The sequence below is a fragment of the Emys orbicularis genome, chromosome 1, assembly GCF_028017835.1.
Source record: "Emys orbicularis isolate rEmyOrb1 chromosome 1, rEmyOrb1.hap1, whole genome shotgun sequence".
NCBI classification, from domain to species: domain Eukaryota; kingdom Metazoa; phylum Chordata; order Testudines; family Emydidae; genus Emys; species Emys orbicularis.
The window spans coordinates 323,552,234-323,572,239 of NC_088683.1; the positions used below are offsets into that span (position 1 = coordinate 323,552,234).

At 40.5% G+C, this 20,006-nt stretch overlaps 1 protein-coding gene across 1 annotated transcript in view; it reads left to right on the forward strand.

Moving 5' to 3' along the window:
* FLT1 (fms related receptor tyrosine kinase 1) overlaps positions 1-20,006 on the forward strand; it is a 145,856-nt gene that overhangs the window by 81,833 nt on the left and 44,017 nt on the right. The window contains exons 12-15 of the mRNA XM_065397601.1: positions 1,185-1,293; positions 8,851-9,141; positions 14,328-14,474; positions 16,076-16,207. Coding sequence (XP_065253673.1) covers positions 1,185-1,293; positions 8,851-9,141; positions 14,328-14,474; positions 16,076-16,207 — 679 coding nt within the window. The remainder of the gene's footprint in view (positions 1-1,184; positions 1,294-8,850; positions 9,142-14,327; positions 14,475-16,075; positions 16,208-20,006) is intronic.

Genomic DNA, 20,006 nt, shown 5'->3' on the forward strand with positions numbered 1-20,006 from the left:
TGAGCCTTCATATATATTATATAGATAGATAGATACATATGTGTGTGTGTGTGTGTGTGTGTGTGTACAGCACCATGCCCACACTCTTTTTGGATACCACCATATTTCATATTAATTAATAATAATAAATAACAGAAATTAAGAATATCACCTAGAATTATTCAGAGAATCCCCTTCCCCAAAATCTCTATCTTAGGTACTTCGAGAGCCCCTACTAACATGGTGACTTAACACCTCTCAATCTTTAATGTATTTATCCTCACAGTCCCCCTGTGAGGCAGGGAAGTACTGTTAGCCCTGTTTTACAGATGGGGAACTGAAACCCAGAGGCTAAGAGATTTGCCCCAGGTCATACAGAAGGTCTGTGGTGGAACAGAGACTTGAATCCAGGTCTCCCATGGCCTAGACCAATGCCCTAAGCACTAGACCATCCTTCCTCCCACTCTATGGCATTCCCTCGTGTAGGCATCAGTGTAACGTTTTTCTCTGAAGCAATGTTAGATGTTACTGTGCCATGCCCTTCAGCTATCTGCTCATACAAATTATATCACCTCAGGAAAACATTCAGTATGCTAGGCCTTCTAAGATGGTGTGATCATAATAGCGGAGTAGAGGCATAGATCATCAAAGCAGAGTTTTGACTGCTACTATATTAACTGTATTAAAACTGAAATCCAAAAGGAAAAAAATGTGAAAAAGAAAGAGGTCCTGCCCCTGCCCTCATTCATGTAGCAGTTACAAGAAAGAATGAAAGATGCCACAAACTCATCTGTTATGAAATGGAGCTCCATTTTCCCAGTGTTATCCAAACAACTAAGGCGTTCCTCACCTACTCCCTTTGTTGACTGACTGACCCACGGGCAGCCTCCTAGGGTAGAACATACTATGCCACACCTCATGTTTTATAACCTGTCATTATTACATCAGCAGCATGAGATAAATCAACCTGAAAGGCACATTCAAAGATTTGGGTTGTAGTGACTCTGATAATGGAGTGGTCTCCTGGGCAGCTAGTTTCCTGTTATTTTTCCATCGTTACCAGAGCCTGACATGGTGACACCTCCTACTAATCACCACTGAATGAATGGAGCAACTGAATCATATTAATGTCAATAGGAACTTTTAAAAAAAAGGGTTCAAACAACTTAATCTAATGCGAGCTAAAACTCTTCTTGCTTTCACAGACTGCTAGCATTCTGGCTGTAGCCGAAGCGAAATCTTCCGGAATCTACAGCTGCGTGGCTTCCAATAAAGTAGGAAATGTTGAAAGAAACATTAGCTTTTATGTAACAGGTAAGGTACAATCCATTCAGTAACTAAACACCCGCCCTGGTCAGAATGTCGCATTTGTTAGGATGTCATGTGGTTTACACTTCTCCTAGGTGTGATAATTACTGTAATGGAGGCAGATTTAACTAATGTAATATTTTTCACTGCCTCTGTGGTGGGTTTCAACAGGACTGCTGGGACTTGGCTGCTAAAAAGGGGATTAGCAGTACAGGGTGATGAATAACAATGATCTATTATCAGCTCTCTAATGAAGATGCAAATTGCACATGAAAATAATGGTCTCTTGCTATGACTTTTTTCTAGTGTTTGATGGCTTGCAGTCGGCACATGTGTAATGTTACTTTATAATTTGTGAAACCCCTATCAGGCAGCATCAGGTGTGCTCACACTATGTATCAGCTTCTGCCAACTATCGCCCTGAGCATGCAACAGGTACCCTGCAAGCAGAACTCTGTGCCTGCCCAGAGCCCCATTGAAGTCAATGTGATTCAGCACAGGCATACGGATCTGTCTACCTCAGGAACACGTTGCAGGACCAGGGCCGGTGGATTGCATTTGACCATCTTTTTGCAGGTGTATCTCCCATTGACACCAATGAGTATTCTGTACACAGATGATAGGACCCAATGCCTTCTACTACCCCCTTCTGTGGAAGATACCATTGTATAATATAGGCCCATATCCGGCAAAGACTTACACATGTGTTTATCTATGTACGTGAGTAATTCTAGTGACTTCAATGGCGTAAAGTCAAGCATGTGCATAAGTCTTTGCAGGAACAGGACTGTAAGGAGTAAATGGTGGGCCTTCAAGAGCTAAGGAAATAAATGGGAATTCACTCGCAATAGCCAGTACAGAATTTATCAACCATCATGTAGGAAGGTCACACTGCAATGGAGCCACCTTCTGGTTGAAGGTTTTGTGTTGGCTGTGGCACGATGCATTTACCAAGTGTGGACTCACGGGATGCTAGGCTTACATTAATGGTCCGGTATAGTCTTGAAAAAGATCCTGGCAAAAGAAAATGAGACATAATCATTTAATAGGAGATATTTTAGAAACCATAGGCCAATCTATCTTTAATATTAAAAATACTAAAAATGAGAAACCTGCCATAACCTCACAGTGAAAAGAGGATACATTTTCAATTAAGCATGTTTTGTTGTTGTTCTTGCTCTAATTTTGTAATCTGGTTTGTTGTTGATCTGTTGCTTGTCATTCTGATTAACTTTAACGAAAATAACGCTGGTACAATGCCTCCCCTCCCCGTTTTTTGGATTAAATTTTACACTTTTTGAAATGTTCTGACCAGCTCTAATAATACTCTCCCACATTTAGGAACTGTTGGTTGTCTGTAAATATAGAAGTTCAGTAATAAAACACCAGAACTAGGCATTGAAATGTAAACATAGATAAGTGACACACGGCAAGGTTATTTGTAAAATATGAAAAAGGAAAATATTTACTTGTTCTATTCATAGATATGGCAGGAGTATTTGCTGACTAAGAGTTCTAGAATCATAGTTTTTTGTTTGCTTTCAAGCATTAAATTGTGTACATTTCCTTGAAAGCTAAAACCTTTACTCAAACAATGAGACTGTGGTTTCCCACAAATTGGCTCGCTAATCTGTCTGTGGTATTGCCTGTACATATGTCACATAGAGACTTTACATACAACTTAGGGCAGCGAATAGGAACATTCTAATCATCAGTCAGTGTACTGGGTACTTGCTCTTTTAATGCGCAAGACATTGAGTTGTGTGCTCTAGCCCTCTCTCTTTAGGAACCTAATGCTCTGTGTAAGACCCTGAAGCCAAGTGAAGAAGGTCTTTTGGTGCCATAATACCTGCCTGTTTAAAGTTTTCAGATGCTCTCCCACCTAACTGTCTGATACTAGAGCATGACGGCATACATTGTTATATTTCAGGATATGAATTGATTCTTAGCTGGGCGCAGAAAAATCATAGAATCATAGAAATGTAGGACTGGAAGAGACCTCAATAAGCCATCCAGTCCAGTCCCCTGCACGGAGGCAGGACTAAGTATTATCTAGACCATCCCTGACAGGTGTTTGTCTAACTTGCTCTTAAAAACCTTCAATGACGGAGAGTCCATAACCTCCCTACGTAATTTGTCCAGTGCTTAACTACCCTGACAGATAGAAAGTTTTTCCTAATATCTAACCTAAATCTCCCTTGATGCAATTTACTTCTTGTCCTGTCCTCACCCTCCTTTTTATAACAACCTTTTATGTACTTGAAGACTATTATCATGTCCCTCCTCAGTCTTCACTTCTCCAGACTAAACCCATTTTTTCAGTCTTTCTTTGTAGGTCATGTTTTCTAGACCTTTAATTGTTTTTGTTGGTCTCCTCTGACTTTCTCCAGTTTGTCCGCATCTTTTCCCGAAGTGGACACAGTACTTCAGTTGAGATTCATCAGTGCTGAGTAGAGTGGAAGAATTACTTTTCATGTCTTGTTTACAACACTCCTGCTAATACATCCCAGGATGGTGTTCACTTTTTTTTTTTTTTTTTTTTTGCAACAGTATTACATTGTTGACTCCACTATAATCCCCAGATCCCTTTTTGCAGTACTCCTTCCTAGGCAGTCATTTCCTATTTTGTATTTTTGCAACTGATTATTCCTTCTTAAGTGTAGTCCTTTGTATTTCTCCTTATTGAATTTCATCCTATTTATTTCAGACCATTTCTCCAGTTTCCTCCAAAGTGCTTGCAACCCCTCCCAGCTTGGTATTGTCCTCAAACTTTATAAGTGTACTCTCTATGCCATTATCCAAATTATTTAGATATTGAATGGACCCTAACCTGCTGCATGATACCATACTTTACATGGTAGAATGTATAATGGCAGAGAGGGTGGATAGCTATGACTTTCCCCTGAAGGCTTTGGTATTGGCATCCATTCAGAAATGGGATATTGGAGTGGTTGGTTTACTGTTGTCTGGAAACTGTACATGGTTTCACTGGTAGCACCCTTTTTATGTGGGGTAGTGAGACTGATATAAACTCAGCTTTTAAATCAGTTTTTAAAAATGTTTTATTTGTCCTTTGGACTCCTAGTGTGTCTTGAGACTTGAGCTGTGTGACCTATAAACTCCTGTTTGTCTACTGACATCTGATTGCTTTAATTAAACTCGGATTGTTGCTATCTGCTGTTTGCACATTTAAAAACTAAGTCAGGCTTCTTCTTCTCTCCCCGGCTTACAGCGCATCTAATTTGAAAGACCAAAAATATTCATTTGGATTCACACATTACTCTAGCAATTATGCTCTTTCAGGCTGAGACCATTGTTCTAGTCAAGTAGCATTTTATACTTCAAGTCAATTGAGAGACATTTTTTTTGGTGTTTGTTGAAAAGCGCACTTGGGGAAAAAATGACAATCCAAAAAAATGCTGATGGGTGTGAACAGACAGACAGGACATCAAAAAGGATTTCCTTCTAATGTATTCCAAACAGATACTTCAGGGCTAGGGTGACTGCCGGAGGTTTGTTTGTTTTTTGTGGGTTGGGCTGGGAGGCTGTTCTCACTTGGCTCTGACTTACACAAAGACTGAAAGTGAGACATGAAAATATCCAGAGAAGGAGAACATGAAGGCTTTTAGAGTCAGAAGCTGCCCGCCACAGCAAGGGAGGTCAGAAAGGACAATGAACATGGGGAAGAGCCCAAGCACAGTCTAAGCAGACAATACCTCCCTCTCCGATATGGCCCTTATTTTGAATTACTGTGTGGTTCAATCCTTGTCTTTTAGGTGGCAAGAAAGCCTGTGCTAGAGCAATGGGAAGAATTTTTTTGGGGAGGGGGGCAGTTTCTTTATGTGACATGCTCCTCTCTGTCAGTGGCTGAAATAGCATCTGGAAAGTTAGCAGAGGTTAGGGCTGGAATTAGGGGGATGGAACTAGGGGTGCTATCGCACCCCCTGGCTTGAAGTGGTTTCCATTATATACAGGGTTTACAGTTTGGTTCAATGGCTCTCAGCACCCCCCTCTAAAAATTGTTCCAGCATCTCTGGGGCTGCTCCTGGCAGGATGAGCAAGAGAGCACTGGTAAGGGGCTGGAGATGATCACGTGGGGTCAAACCCTCATGTTTATTATTGTAGAGCCCCTGGTATTTCTGAGTTTAATTCTCATCTGTATTTTTGGGAGATTTATGAGGGTGCAACTTTACACCCCTCCCTTGAGGGGAGTGTGATTTGGGATCTCCAAGAAGTGAATCTGATATGCCCTTGAATAGCTTTTCCTTCCTATGGCCAGTCAAGAGCCGGGTCACTTTTAGGCTTTGTTTCAATGTGTTTTTAAATGTGCATCGTTGCCTTAGTCCATCAAATAACCATAAGCACATATCTTATGCAGAGAAAATATGGAATGTTCCCTCCTGAAAGACTTCCTGCTCATTGATATTGGGGCAGTCTTGAGAGTAATTCCTGTGTGCCAAATTACACTGCGCTAGGCCCCTCCCCCCCAACCTGTCCCTTCCCCTACTTTTGGGGATGTTTTGCTGGCACACAGCAGACCCATGGGCGTGTTTGCAATTACTGAGGGTGAGACAGGAACGGCTCTGCCTTATCTCCCTGGTTTCCCAATGTCACTAGACGCGTTTTATTTTGAGATTCCTGATGGTGCTTGGCAAAGATAAACAAAATCTTCCATCAGGAAACCTGGGAGCTATTTCCACAGGAAGCTTCAAATCACTAAAGTAAATAAAACTCTTTTACATTATTCCAGCCATGTTACTTAGCTCGCCTCAGGCTATTAGATTTGGTGCTAGGTGTCAGATATTAGGAATTTGGAGTCTTTAAACAAATTATTTGACTGGAATCTAGTGCATTTTGCTTTTGTCCTCAGACTTGGTTTTTTTTTAGTGTTTTTCTTCACTGGTGACATCTAGGAAATGTCCCAAATGTGACACCATAAAAGTAGTTATAGCTATGTTATTCTGAGGGCATATTATCCTTTCATGTTAAAAATAGGTCATCTCCCGCTGAGTCTCACGGTCCTCCTTGATTTTGTCGTAAGAGTTTTGCTTGGCGTTTCCTAGCCTTTACTGAGCACTGACATTTTCATAGCAAAAAAATTAAAAGAATTTCAGATGGATACTTTGCTATTTCTTGACACACTGGGACAAATTCAGAGCTGGTCTAAGGTGGTGCTGTAACTCAAGCAAGCCAGATAGTATGTCTTAGGCAAGAGTTGGGCCCAGGGAAGTTGCTGCACCTCCTTACTGCAGGTCTGATTATGGCCTAATGTTTTAAAACAAACCAACAAAGAGTCCTGTGGCACCTTATAGACTAACAGATATATTGGAGCATAAGCTTTTGTGGGTGAATACCCACTTTGTCAGACAAAAGCTTATGCTCCAATACATCTGGTAGTCTATAACGTGCCACAGGACTCTTTGTTGCTTTTTACAGATCCAGACTAACACGGCTACCCCTCTGATACTTAAAACAAACCAGTTACCTCAAGGGCAAGTTTGGCTCTCAAGAGCTCTTGATTTACATTGGTTTTGCTGAGATCAAAATCTGGTCTCTTGTAATCCTGGGTAAAGCAAAGAAGTTGCAGCAGTTGCTCGTCAGCACCAAATATGGCCCAATAGCTCTTATTTTTCACTCTCATCCCTTAAATGTAAAGTTTCCCCAATGTCTCTGTGTGTGAGAGAGGTGAAAAAAGGCCAGACTACCAAGTGCATTATAAGAGAAGTGTGCCCATATCCAATATCTTTGATTTAGCAGTTTCCGTTCAACTCATCTTTGACATTTCTGTATCAACGGAATGGAGAATCCACATTTCCTTCTCATTGCAACAATAAAGGTGGATTCAAACCACAAATTGTAGGTCCCTCTCTGGTTTCTGAGCACTTCCAAAATTGGAGGGAGTTTGGGTCTGGGATTTGATACGAGCTCATTTACCCAATAGCTAACCGAATGGATCCATCCAAAATGAATATAGGGAAGTACAGTGTTAAATGTAAATCTTGGTCAAGAGGAGTACATGTTTCTGACAGATAAGACAAGTGTATGAAAGCACGAAGTACAGTAATTCCATGTTCTAACAGAACAGACTGGAGTGCTAAGGAATAATAATACCAGATACAATCCCTGTTTCTATTATTTCAAGTGAAGTTCACAGACAAATGCTGTGGAAATTAACAATTAGAGAACAAGTGAAACCTGCCACCTTTTGACATCAAGTTGTATAAGTCAGTTGCAATTAAACAAGAAAGGGAAAATAATTTTAAATGAAACCAAGAGAGGTTCCATTTTGGAACAGCAATTTTAACTTGATTTTCACCAGGAGCCTTCTACTTTCACTGAAGCCAATGGCATAATTCACATTGGCTTCCATGGAGCAAGCTCAAGCCTCAAAAGGCTGCGTAATGGAGTGTAACCAGGCATGGGGTAGCCAGCAGTTTCCAGGCAAAGGAGGCTCCAATTTTCTGGTGATGAACCACAAATCTATTTTGATCTGTTGTTGGCTGAAGTAACAGCTGGTCAAACTACCCATTATGAATCATATTAGTTACAAATTTTGCAACATTTATGCTTAGCAAATTGTTGATGAGCTGATCCTGATTTTCTTTGAATCGACTCACTTTTTGCAAGTGTTCAGCTAATAGTTTGGATGAATAATTTTCATCCTATGGGCTGTTTATGATCAAATATTAGCTCTGTAGTTGGTCACCTAGGTCACATGGTATTGTTTCTGGTCTCTGCTTGGGTAACTGAAATAGCTTACTTCTGGTGTGAATTCCCAGAAAAATAATCATTAATTCAAATAGTCATTAAATCTTCAGGATTTGCAAGAGCTTTAATAAATATCCACCAGTTGTCTGAATACTCATGAATAACAAGCAATCGCTATAATAAAATGTTGTGAATTGCCTTGTGCACTTCTATTGCCCAATATGTTCACACTTTTTAAACTATTGAACTAGCTCTAGCTGAAACCAGATATTTCTCTCCCTGATCTTAGTGTGCCCTCTTTCAATACTTTCTGCTCTTTGTACTCTACTTCAGATTGTCTTAACATGACAGGCCAGATCCTCAGCTAGGGCAAATCGCTTAGCTCCAGTGAAGTCAACTGAGAGATGCCAATTTACACCAGCTGAAGAGCAACCCTCATGTATCCATTACAAGTGGAGAGTGCTCTCTTTGTTGAGTCAAGTGAAAAGAACAGAGGTAGGGTGGGTGAGGTAATATCTTTTATTGGACCTCGGTGAGAGAGACAAGCTTTGGGGCCACACAGAGCTCTTCTTTGTGGCTCAAAAGCTTGTCTCTCTCACCAACAGAAGTTGGTCCAATAAAAGATATTACCTCACCCACCTTGTCTCTCTAATATCCTGGGACCGACACAGCTATAACTACACTGCGTACAAGATGAGAGGCAGTCCAGGGTGTAGGAAGAAAGGCTAGAGACTTTAGCAGGAAGCCATTGAAAATATTAGCTGAAGGATCTTCAGGCTAACAGGAAAATAGAAATAATTTTAATTTTGACCAATGATTTTCCTATAAACTAAAAATGTTCTTGATTTTTGACAGATGTGCCAAATGGATTTCATATTAATTTGGAAAAAATGCCCATTGAAGGAGAGAACCTGATATTGTCCTGTTCAGTCAACAAATTCCTGTACAAAGACATTGCTTGGATTTTGCCGAGGACAGTTAATAATCAAACAAAAGCAAAAAAGCACATCATTAAGGAATACTCCACTACCCTCATTCTCACCATCAAAAATGTTTCCCTGGAACACTCAGGGACCTATGCCTGCAGAGCAAGGAACATATACTCGGGGGAAGAAGTGCTTCAAAAGAAAGACGTTACAATTAGAGGTGAGCACTGCAACAAAAAGGCTGTTTACTCTCGGATCCTCAAATTTAAAAGCACAAGGAATGATTGTACAACACAAAACAATGTAAAACATTAAAGGACTCATTAAAAAGTCACAGTTGTCTCATATCATCTTGATTTTTATTACAGTTGCTACCTTTCAGGCTCTGAGGTGGTGCACCTCCAAAAATGGGTATGGACATAGGAGGAGTAGCGAAACAAAAGCATAACACATGGGCTTCCAGTCCAGTTCAGACGGGTGTGTTCTGCTTTGGCAAAGCTGGTGGAAGTTGGGGTTTGGAAGATCCCCTGTACTGCATTGTGTATGTTGTGTTGTTGTGTCCGTTGCTGCCTCCTACTGAGTGATAATGAAAACTTTGGACCAGTTTTATCTTCCACTTTGGTATCGGCCTCTTCGAAAGTCAAAGCTGCATAAACTGATTAACTTTATAAACTGCTGGTTTTGGTCAACAATGGACATTTAATAAGTTAATTTTGAAGTGTGGAATGAGCATTGAGATTGACTGGACTATACATTTTTATTTCAATCGGATTTTGGTGGATTTATAAATATTACCTGCTGAGCAAGTTCTAATGCTTATTTATTTGAAATAATTTTCTATGCTAAGTACATTAATCTTATGAAGTATCTTCTCGAGGAAGGCCCTGTGGATGCAGGAAAGAAATAAAAATGTTGATATAATGCACAGACCTATCTTATCATTTTTAAAAACTGACAGAGATGAACCCTGTTTCTCCAAATAAATCCAGGTCGATTTCCCGTTGCTGTGTTGGTCAGTTTTAAAGTTAATTATTGCACTACCAAAAAAGACCTGTGGACATCAGCAAGAGTCCTGTGGCTGGCATGAGGATAAAAGACCTTGTAATGTTATAATTATCTCATTAAAGTAGAAGTGCTACACTCATTCCATTGACAAGGCTAAAGCCATCACAGTGAAATGTTTAATACATTCTTCCAAATTTAAATTTAAAATTAAGGCCATTAAAAAAATCCCTTCCTTTTGGTATGCAGATGACAATAGGATTTATTATGGGGATTAAGAAATGGCCAAACTACTGAAGGAGAATTAAGGGTAATCTAAACTTCCTTTTAAGCATTTCCTTTTTACATGATTTCACTACGAGGTGTTTCTGTGTATTATAAATTCAGTATTAGGAAGAAGTTACTATTTTTAATAGATCTGATAATTTTATTTTTTTACAATATGTAGCTTTTATAATTTTGGTTTCATTTATGACTGATCATTTATATAGGATTTACATAAGCCATAACAAAACAAGCCATAGTGACCAAAATAGCCACGGCAAAGGAACAAAGTGGCTGTGCTTCTAAAATAGAGGGTGACAACATGACAACTCCTTGCGCTTGGGAACTCACCAGACTGTTTCCTCCTTTAGGTATTGGGACTGTGTCCCACGGCCAAACTTGTCTTTCACGTGGGAATTGCTTTTGTCAAGTGTGAAAGGGTAAACAATAGCATTTCCCCATCATGCCAGCTTCACGGAGCCTAAAATGCTTAGAAAACAATTAGTAACCTGGAAGTTGTCAGAGTAAAGAAAAGAATAATCATTTAGATCTTGAATGTCACCTACAGCCTTCTTGTGTACAGTAGCTCTTTTGTTCATTATTAGCATGATGGTTCCCAGAAACAATGTGTTCTTGCAAAGGAATTTGGGTCTCTTTCTTTCTCTCTCTTTTTTAAAAAAATATGCTTAAAAAGCAAGTGAAATGATAATGGTAATTGCTTTTAAAATGGGACGAGCTTGTTTTGTTGTGACAATGCAGGTCTCCCTCTTTATGAGGCTGTACTTGAGAAAACATTTGGTGGACTGCAATGACAGGACTTAATGCATTTTTAATGGAATTGGAAGCCATAGTGCGGTAGCTTGTAGCAGTCAGTTGTTGGCAGCAACCAGGTGATATGAGCCTGGGTCACAAACTGATGTCGTGATTAGAAACTGTCCATGTGTGGAATTGTTAAGTGATGATGTTATACCACATTGCTCCAAGGGACATCTTGATAGCCACTTCCTAGTGTGGTGTTGGCCAAGGCTCTGAACAGTTATGATGCTGTACAATGCTATGTTAGTGCCCGGGCATAGCTGCCAGTGTTGGAAGGCGTGGAAGAACCTCAGTGAAACTGTGTGAGGAAAAGGGTTCTGCATTTGATGGTGAGATACAGTTATTGTCAGTGCTGATCTCATCAGACTAAACTGAAGAATCATGTCAATTTCTGGCTGTTTCTCTAACTCCCTCTGAGTAGCGTATTACTTGGAGAGAATAATTATGTAATTTAAATTCCTTTTTTAAAAACGAGTGTTAAAATGCAACTGTGTATTTATATTTTCAAACTGTTTTTTTTTTTAAAGGAGCATTAAGCGTACTAAGGTAAAAGTATGTGAAATGAAAAGTTATTCAAAAAGTGCTAACAACTTTCCATGTTTTCCCTATTGCCAAGGATTGATTTTGCAATAGGGATTTTGCTTTCTCACAGCCATTTGAGTCATTGTACTCTGAAGTCATAGGGCCATGCTCTGCCCTCAGTGACACCCCCATGTAACTCCACTGGGCCAAATTCTGCCTACAGTGAGGTTCTCCGGGCATAACTGAGGGCAGAACTGGTCCATCAGCCCATGTTTATGACCTCACAGAGAGACATGAGGCTATGATGCTAATGTGCAACATTCAGCATTAGGGGTGAGATTTTTCAAAAGCGCTGAGCAGTGACTTCACTCTGCTCCTACTGAAGACAATGGGAGCATTACCTGACTTCAACAGGGAGCACAGTTAGGCCAACACTGAGTGCTTTTGAAAATCCCATCCTATGGCTTCACTCCAGCTTCAAACAGAGAAGCAGGTGGTCTGGGAGAGAGAAAACTCTTGTTTTAACCACGTCCTTGAAAACCCGCCAACTGCGGCAAAGAAATTATTTAAAATATGTGAATGGTAACTGGCTCAAAGTTTTAAGCAAGAAAGTTTTGCTCACTATGAAAACCCGTCTTTAGTGTATGGATATAAACAAATTAAAATTAATCAGAAATAACTTACAGAATGTGTGATTTGCCTTTGTTCTGTCATCCTGTCACACCTCATTTTGAATGGGTTGGTTGTGTTGTTCTGTGGGGATTATTTATAAATACAAAACTTGGACCAAGTGGCTTAAATCTGTGTGTGAACATATTTTCAAACAATACATCTTCATAGACAGCTTATTTTGCTAAAATGGAACCATAATGTAAATGTCCAGGATCCATAGCTGAAAAGAGGGCAATCTTGTTGGATGGGGAGAATGTTGTTGACATCATTGTTGATGTTAATACCAATGTATATAGATTTGATGAAGAATGTACATCTGAACTTCACTCACTGGAATTGTTGTTTGTTGATAAGAACAGACTATTTGTTACACTATAAACACATAAGATAATGGTCATTGCCCCAAGGAATGTACATTCTAGCTTGGACATAGACAAAAAATCAGACACAGATGGTTCATAGATATGATGGAATTGATTTCAGGGGATAAAAGTCTAGCAGAGGTCATTCATTTCAGAAATTCTGAAAAGCTTTCAGTGCTTTTGAGTTTATACACATTATATAAATTGACTAAGAACTAGTGTGAAATGTATTGGAGAATTTTTAATCATGTCAGATAGTCGGATCATAGTGCAGATGGAAAGACCTGTTGGATCATGAAGTCCACCCTCCTGAAAGATTAGCATATAATGCTCCCAACAAAGGATGTGTCAGATATTAAACTGATGCTGTACTTGATCTTAGCATATAGATATATGTCGCTGTGAAAAAGTGAACCCTAATCTTGGAAGTTTCCTTGCAGAGAAAGATTGCCGCATCAACCAGTTCCTGCAGGAACTGGGAATTCAAGGAAATCTGCAATGCAGTGCAGGATTGTGCAGGAATGCACTGCACTCTACAGGACCAAAGTACAAAAGGGATAATATAAGAAGTTGCAAATGTGGTAGAAAAGTTGTTGCTGTATATTCACCATCAGTTCTGGGGCTATCCTCCTGATCTTGGTCGTAACAGCTTTCAACTTTGTGCAAGAAGGAAGGGGGAAATTGATTGGTTTGGAGATGGGGAGGAAAACAACATCAGGATTGTCTGCTTGCTTTGGGTGCCCGGGGATGATTTAATATTGTGCTTGTTGAACTTTTGGGGGGGTTTCTTATCCTTGGTTGGGGGATGTGCATGCTGGACAGAATCAGAACACGCTGAGGTGTACTTCCAAAACACTAGCTAGAAAGTCATTGAACTCCATTTTATTTCATACATTTGAATGAATTTTAATCCATAAAAGTGGCTAATGTAAAACAGGAATTATATGTTGTTATATAGCACTGAACTCCGGAACCCATACTTCTGCGCCTGGAATCAGTGTTTTAGACACTTGCATTATGGGAGGGGATGTTGCCTGGGGAAAACAGACACATTTCCCACAAATGCAAGGACTATTCGTATTTGGCTAGCTGGCATGTGGTTTTGCCAAGATTTCTTGAGTTCAGCTAAACACAAAAGCCAAAGATATACGAAGACTTGGAGGTACAACTCAATGATTCAGTGCTCACACTTTGGTTTTGAAGTATGATAGTTTACTGAATAGGGCTCACAGTAAAGTTGATCTTCACAGTGAGTAAACAATGTAAATTTTATTCTTGCACAGACTAGTATATATGCAACATCTAACTGTATAAAGCTATCACTAATTCAGGGATATTCTAACCTAAGGACCAGATCCCTTAGAATCTATTTAAAATCTTGCACTTCATAGTACATTTCTCCTGAAAATATGTAAAATCCAAGGATCACAAAGAGGCTTTACTTTAGCTTGTAAGAGAATGAATGCAGAAAGCTTGTCTTAACACAGCATCTGTTGGTGGATCATTTCCATTATGATCTGTATTATATCCAGTTACAACTGATGAAAGGAAATTATCTCAAAAGGAAAAGGCATCACTAAGCCACACTAAATATTCTTTTCAAACAGGGATAGTAAGTAGGGAAAGCGTAAGCTTGGAATTTGGTAGAATGTCTCCAGAAAGTTCTGACATTTTAAAAGATCATTAATGACCATGCAAGAGATTAATTTAAATATATACACACATGATTATAGGAATGTAATCGTTGAACTCTCGTTTTATGTTGTAGCTCAGGAAGCACCATCCCTCCTGCGCAACCTCAGTGATCAGATTGTGAACACCAGCAATTCTGCTACTTTAGAATGTCAGGCTCAAGGCATCCCCGAGCCCCAGATATCCTGGTTTAAAAACCACGAAGAAATACAGCAAGAACCAGGTGAGAGCTGCAAACACCCTTTCCCCTCCTCACTCTCTTCTCTCATATCTGCTCTGTATCTCTTCAGCTATGTCTACACCACACAGCTTTTAGCGACAGGTCTGTGCGCCACAGCCGTGCCACTAAAAGTCGTGCAGTGTAGCCACTGTTTGTCAGCTCTCAAGCCGACAAAAAACGTCCACCCCCAACGAGCAGCGTTTGCGTTGTCGGCAGGACACACTGTTCACCCTGGCACATGTCGCCAGCAAAACTTTTGTCTTTCAGGGTTTTGTTTTATTAATCACCTCTGAAAGACAAAAGTTTTGTTGTTCAATTGCCAGTGTAGACATAGCCTTAGATGCTTATGTCCCCCTGTTACCATAGTGTCTAAGCACTTCACAATCTTTAATGTATTCATCCTGACAACACCCCTGTGAGGTTGGGCAGAACTTTCCCCTCCCCACTTTTACAAGTGGGAGAACATAGCCTCTCTGTGCCTAAGTTACTTTTGCCCATGGTCACGCAGGAAATCCATGGGAGAGCAAGAAATTTGAGCATGGGTCTCCCAAGGCTAGCACCCTAACCACTGGACAGATCTGGTATTGGGATACCAGAGCAGAATTGGAATTCATCTGCCTGTAATAGGGGGGTCCATTTGTCATGTAGCATTACATCCTATTATGAGAAATCCAGGAGCTGTTACTGTGTTGGATTTGGATTTGCTTTTCTTGCCATAACTAGAAAAGAGCTGGGGGAGGGGGCAGTTTAGAGCTGGATTATCATTGTACTGGGGTTTGGGTTCAAGGCTCAGTTGGGGCTAAATGTTCAGCTAAAATGGCACCAAAATCATGCAAACCATTCTTGGGAGACTTCAGCCCCATTTGGTAGGAATCTCGGATGGGGAAATGTAATGAGATTTCAGCCATATCCTAACCAGAACTGGAAAATAGTGCTCTATTGGTTTTACATCTGATCTGTAACCAAAGTTTGAATACAGGAATTAGAATCCAATCCCCAATCCCTTGTAGCAAAATCCAAGGAGGTTTGTGTTCAAGCTTCTGGCTTTGGCCATCTCTCATTATTTTGTAAGGAACGAAAGCAACTGGAAAAAACGTAGAACATTTACCAATAATAATCCCCAGACCACAGTATGCTCTTGCAGCAATAAGACACCAAACCAGATATAGGACCCAATCCTGCAAACACTTAGTACTGAGCACATTGGTTACAATGGGACCAACGTGAATACTCCCATTGACTTCAGTGGGACGACTACCTGTGTGTTTAAAGTTAAGCACATTTAAGTGTTTGCCTGGATCGAGGTCTAAGACCAGTACTAAGCATTACACCCAGAAATAAAGCACTTTCAAGACCATTGCCATCGAAGGAGCCTTCTTACTAACGTAAGTGCTGTATAAACACCAGTTTCCACCAGCGCCTCAGAACCTGTGAACACTTTGTAACTCTGAAACCAACATGCAGAATTAAGGACCCATCCACCCCCTAGGGCGTTATGTAATGTCTGGGTCATCCCTAATCATCAGAAGAGGATTGTTTTACAGAAAGAGTTGTCTTTGTTTATACGCCACGTCGCACTCATGTAAAGATCTTTCACTCCACAGGAATAATTTTAGCGCCAGGAAGCAAAATGCTGTTTATCGAAAGAGTCCAAGAGGAGGATGAAGGACTTTACCGGTGTATAGCCACCAACCTAAAAGGATCTGTGGAGAGTGCAGCTTATGTCACTGTACAAGGTAAAGCATTGCATTAGATGGAAACAAGACAAAAATCGCTCGAAGTTCTTATTCTCTATTTGATCTACTTTTCCTCTTTTCCCCTCTTATTTTCTCTAAGCGGCTTTATAAGTGGAGTTCTTGCTCTGACTAGGAAGGCAGGTAAGTGGCTTGTTGATCATGTGTGATTTCTGACTACAGCAGTTTGAAGGAAGTCTTAGCAGGGGGAATGCACCAGGTTGGAAAGGAAGCCAATGGGAAATGCTAACTCAGAATGTGTTTATACTGACCTCAGAAGAAGAATTGCTTCAATCCAACAAAGAGAGGGTCAGGGAAGAAGATAAATGTAAATTTAGTGTAATAAAAAACCCAACCCATTCATTTTCTCATTTCAGGCTACTATAAGCCGGAAAGAGACATTTCTGATATTTTCCTTTTCTTGGTTTTAATATAAAGTGGGCTGCTATGTCCAACCAGAAGAGTTTTCCAGTAAACATAAATACATCTTTCAAAGGTATTTACTATAGGAGCTAGGGGTTGTTATTGTTACTCCTCCTGAGGATACTCATGCTATTCATGTGAATGTCCAGTCTTCTTTTTTTTTTAATTCTCTTGGCCTCGATGGTGCCTTGTGACAATGAGTTCCACAGGCTAATTGTGCATTGCGTGAACAAGTATTTTATTTTATCAGATTTAAACGTGTCATTTTTCAACTTCATTGAATGTCCCCCATACCATTAATTATTGTGTGCACTTTTGACACAACCTCTTTTCTCAACTCAACAGTCCCAATCTCTCTTCATAGGAGACATTTTAATTAGGCAAAATATGAATAGCTCCTCCAGGCAAAGACTGTCTCCCTGTGTTTTCGTACAGCTTGTAGTACAATAGAATCCCATTCCTGTTTGTTTGGGTACTGCCACAACACATACAATGTGATAAAGAAATCAGGATTGACATGTTCTAGTTGCAAGTTCTTTGACTTTTTTGGCACATTGGCAAGTTCATCGCTGTAAAGGTCAGAGGTATCAATGTGTATATATGAGCAGGGCTACATACAATAGATGAAGGACTTGTCGCCTGCTATGTTTTGGGGAGTAATTTTAAATTTGTGTGGGCATTCTAAAAAAAATGACTCATCTTAGAGTGCTTGCAGTTTAACACACCCAGCAGATTAGCTAATTTGTCTGGACAATGTAATATTACCTTGGTCAAATGAAGAGTGATCCCTGCCATCATCCCCAAGCAGCTCATCATCTCCTGAACGACTGTCCCTCTTCTGAGGGACATGGAATTGTAGCCACTCACCCAACTTTGGCTCGGAGGTTTGAGTGTGGGCTCAACTCTAGTTTTTACTGCATTCTCGAAAATGCACAGTGTACAATTTCTGCTGGTGTTACAGAAAATACTGACATTTTTGATCTGCATACAGTAGCTCACCAAGTACAGTAGAGCATATGAAAGAAAGCCGGGCAAGTGCCTCGTGTCCATGGCTATGTTTAACAGGCTGGAAAAGTGGTTTGCAAAATAACCAGGAAGGAAACTGTCTGCTCTTTTTATTTCCTTTGAAAAAAAGTTCTTATACTTACAGATAATACAATGTGTTATTTTTGTATCAGAAAGGGAAGAATGGACTGCGGAATCCAAGAGGGTTCTTTAAATAATCACAGTCCTTGTTTAGTTTGGAAGCCACACATGTAGGACAGTCTGTGTAAGACATGTAGCCATAAAAATGTCACCATAAGCCATCAAATCACCTTCAGCTTAAGAACTGAATGGGAAACAATAGAATGAATACAAATAGCAAATCAGAGTGAGGCACCTACACCTGGAGAAAAAGATCCTTTTAAATGATGCAGAAGATTTTCTGTGAATGTTTGCTGTGGAAGGAGTGAGTGCAAGCTACTTATTGCAGCTTACACTTAGGGGTCAGTTCAGCCACTTGTCACACTGCTCAGACCTCCAGTTGGAGAACCGTTTAATAAAGCCCTCTCATTGAAGTTCGGCTCTGCAGGTATTATGCACACTGCAGAGGGGTGTGTCTCAGTTAAGTAGCTAGTTTATGAAGGAGTAGGATGATGTAAGAAGGGGTATAGGTATAAAAGAAGGAGATAGTTTTATAATTTATACCCAGTTAAATTCAGGCTTCCACCCAAATAAATAAACAATAATGTAGCTTGGTTTAAAGCTGCCTCTGGACAGCTCTATATGACTCTCAGAGATATGACAAAGGAACTATTAATTGTGCTAGACTTTATTCAGCTGGTCTGAACTCATGACAATAGTTTGCTACTTACTTGTACATTTTTTATATTGACAAACACGTTATAGTAGCTTGTGCATAGGGGCCCAATCCAACACTCACTGAAGTCAATGGGAATGTTTTCCCTAACTATAATGGGAGGTGAAACTAGCCCATGGTTAGAAAACAGACTCTAATATTTTGTTTGTGTGGCTATGAAATAGATAGTCTCTCTGAGTGTATGGTGGGCGGTCATTAGTCTGCTTCCATGCTGCCTTGGGCTGTGTCTCAGACTGCCCAAGCTAAGCAGGGCTAGGTCAGATCAGATCAGTGCTTGGATGGAAAAGCCTTGGGAGCTGCTGGAAATGGTACTGGTGTTTCTGGTTCAGTGCTGAACCAGGGGCACAGCGTGGCATGCACCATACTGCACTCATGGATGTACCCCTGATCAGGGTACGTCTACACTTACCGGAGGGTCCGGCGGCAGGCAATCGATGTTCTGGGATCGATTTATCGCGTCTGGTTTAGACGCGATAAATCGATCCCGGATCGATCCCGGAAGTGCTCGCCGTCGACGCCGGTACTCCAGCTCGGCGAGAGGAGTATGCGGCATCGACGGGGGAGCCTGCCTGCCGCGTCTGGACCCGGGGTAAGTTCGGACTAAGGTACTTCGAATTCAGCTACATTATTAACGTAGCTGAATTTGCGTACCTTAGTCCGAAGTGGGGGCCACAGACGAAAGAGAAAATCGTCAGGACGAGAAGTGAAACTGACGTCCTAACTACCTGAGTTCACTACAGAGGCTGTGACTTCTTCACAAGAGTAGGGTTCTTAAATCTGCTAATTGAGCCGAATCCCAGCTTAGATAAGGATGTTCTACTGACCTAAATCACATCCCAGGGTTTGGAAAAATAAATGCCTTGAATCTCAATTTGTAGTTGTATTCATATTTTTTATTTTGCTAGAACTTACTCTCATTGCTCCAATAGGGACATGCCTGAGGAGTCTTTTAAATATTGGACATGAGCAGGAATCTGATTATCACCTTCACAATTCCTGCATTGCAGACTTGTCACCGCTGCAGAAAACAATTCAAACATTGAACAAAGCTCTGCAGACTTGTTTAAAACTAGGCACCACATACCCCTTGGTTACCCCATCAGCCCACCAGTGAGACATCACTCCTTCTTTCAATTGTCAGGAATGGTGCCAAATTTCAAAACTGCTGCAAGTGTGGCCAACTAAAAATGGTGACCCCATCAGCCCACCAGTGAGACATCACTCCTTCTTTCAATTGTCAGGAATGGTGCCAAATTTCAAAACTGCTGCAAGTGTGGCCAACTAAAAATGGTGAAATCCTGTTCAGAACTGCTGTGCCATGTCCCCTCTCTCCGTCAGAAAGCTGTGCACTTGAGTCTGAATTGTGAGAGTATCACAATAAGGGACGGAGCGTGGGTTTTTGCATTTACTACCAATAAGGGAGCGTATCATTGTGACATGATCACAGCATTTGCAAAACATTCTGCTGTGAAGACATTTTATGAGACCCGAAGAAACAGTATGAAATGAAATTTTATT